The sequence below is a fragment of the Belonocnema kinseyi genome, chromosome 1, assembly GCF_010883055.1.
Source record: "Belonocnema kinseyi isolate 2016_QV_RU_SX_M_011 chromosome 1, B_treatae_v1, whole genome shotgun sequence".
Lineage (NCBI taxonomy): Eukaryota > Metazoa > Arthropoda > Insecta > Hymenoptera > Cynipidae > Belonocnema > Belonocnema kinseyi.
This window is the reverse complement of record NC_046657.1, coordinates 92,702,093-92,703,802: the sequence shown is the minus strand read 5'-3', so window position 1 is coordinate 92,703,802 and position 1,710 is coordinate 92,702,093. Positions and strand designations below refer to the sequence as shown.

The following is a 1,710-nucleotide window of genomic DNA, read 5'->3' as shown; positions in this document are numbered from 1 at the left end:
GGGACCCTCTATCCGCAACCCGAGGACGCGTTCGGTGGCTTTGTCATAGGCCCTTCGGTTTGATTCTAGAGGAATCAAAACCGAACCGAATATATATATATTTTTTAATGATTCTTAATAGGACACAGTTTTGAAAAAAGTCTTTTGGCCAACAAAATTTTTTAAAAACTTCTTGGATTTTTGAAAAACTAATTTTGAATATGAATTTCGGAAAAAAAGACTTTATTTTGTTCGTTTTTTTTAGATCGATAGCTTACATTTGACATGGAATTGCTCTTATACATTAAAAAAAAATGTAACGCCCAAAATAAGCTAAGAGAGACCCAGAAAGAGAACCCTGTCTCTCAAAATGAGGATTCCTTTTCCTTGAATTTTTTGCGAAAAAATGAAATCTTTTCTTTTGTTATGAATAGTAAGTTTGAATTAGATTATTGTTCAAGTAATTGTCTTGTTGTATATTTGCCTGTTGGCAGATCGGCGTGTCATCTATGATATATTGGTAACGAGAAGGGAATAACTGATAAAAAAAGAACAAGAAAAATACGAACTTTTGATCGAATTGTGGTTTTTTTTTTATTTCCATGAAATTATATTTAAATTTAAAAAAATTAAATTTTTCTGTTTAGGATTTGCCGAATGCAATGAACGCGGCAGAAATCACGGACAAGTTGGGTTTGCATTCACTCCGCAATCGCAACTGGTACATTCAGGCAACATGCGCGACGAGTGGTGACGGTCTCTACGAAGGGCTTGATTGGCTCTCCAACCAGTTAAAGAATGCCAATCGCTAATCGAGGCGTTACTCCGACAACATTCAGTTGCTATATTAACATCAACCAACAGAAAAACCGCCGGCCCTCTCCCAAGTGAAGAAGTAATCCTGCTCGACGCGGGTCAACTCTTTTTAAGACAACCGCGCTTCTCAGAAGAAAAGTAAATACAACAGGTCGCAGCAGATCCTGCTGAAAAAATTAGTGGCAAATATTAAGTTTGGGTGAGGGGCGAGGGCTGGGGGAATTAATAATCAACGAGTGACTGCGGAGAATCGGTCACACCGGACTATAATTGCCTCGTGCAACATCTTATTATTATTATTATTATTATTATTATTATAATTATTATACTAGCGTCATAGTTACACTTTTTACACAGAGAATTACCACGAGAGAGCGTGGGGAACTTGAGAGTAATATTGTATTAAAGTAAGAGAAATTAAATCTACACTATTGATTTCAATTAGTTCTCAGCCGATTCCTTAGTGATCCAGACAGCCGCGTGGAGGAAAGAAAATTATTAATCGCAATGTTGTCAGTTTGAAAGTTTGAATGTGTTGAACATGCTAATTATTGCATAATGTAGCTGCATATTGTACATTATTACATATAAAGGTAAAAGAAAAAGTTAAAAAGGAGATAGCAAGGCAGGAGAATGCGACGAGAATGTGATTTATAGAGAGAATGTCGTCGTCGTCGTCGTCGTTCTTCTGTCCACTTCACTAACGAATCGTGTGGGCTGGAAAAAACGACAGCCAGCATTCATCCTCGACTGCCGCTTCGTTTTCAACGATTTCTCCGGTCCCTCTGTTAACGCTCGCTTCAGTGGTGGGCCGTTCGTTTTATTTATTGCAACCGGGAGGAGGAGCGCTTCGAAAATCGGTGTAATTTTGGGAATTTGAGCCTGGGAAATTACGAAAAGCGCGAGAGAGAGAGA

The 1,710-nt window shown here is 38.2% G+C and overlaps 1 protein-coding gene across 2 annotated transcripts in view; it reads left to right on the top strand.

Annotated features, from left to right (window-relative positions):
* The window catches only part of LOC117167709 (ADP-ribosylation factor 1), an 11,617-nt gene extending 10,236 nt beyond the window's left edge, over positions 1–1,381 (top strand). For both annotated transcript variants that reach the window (XM_033352849.1, XM_033352857.1), the window contains exon 5: positions 627–1,381. In XM_033352849.1, the coding sequence (XP_033208740.1) occupies positions 627–791 (165 nt within the window). In that variant the 3' untranslated portion in view covers positions 792–1,381. The remainder of the gene's footprint in view (positions 1–626) is intronic.
* Positions 1,382–1,710: the final 329 nt, after the last annotated feature.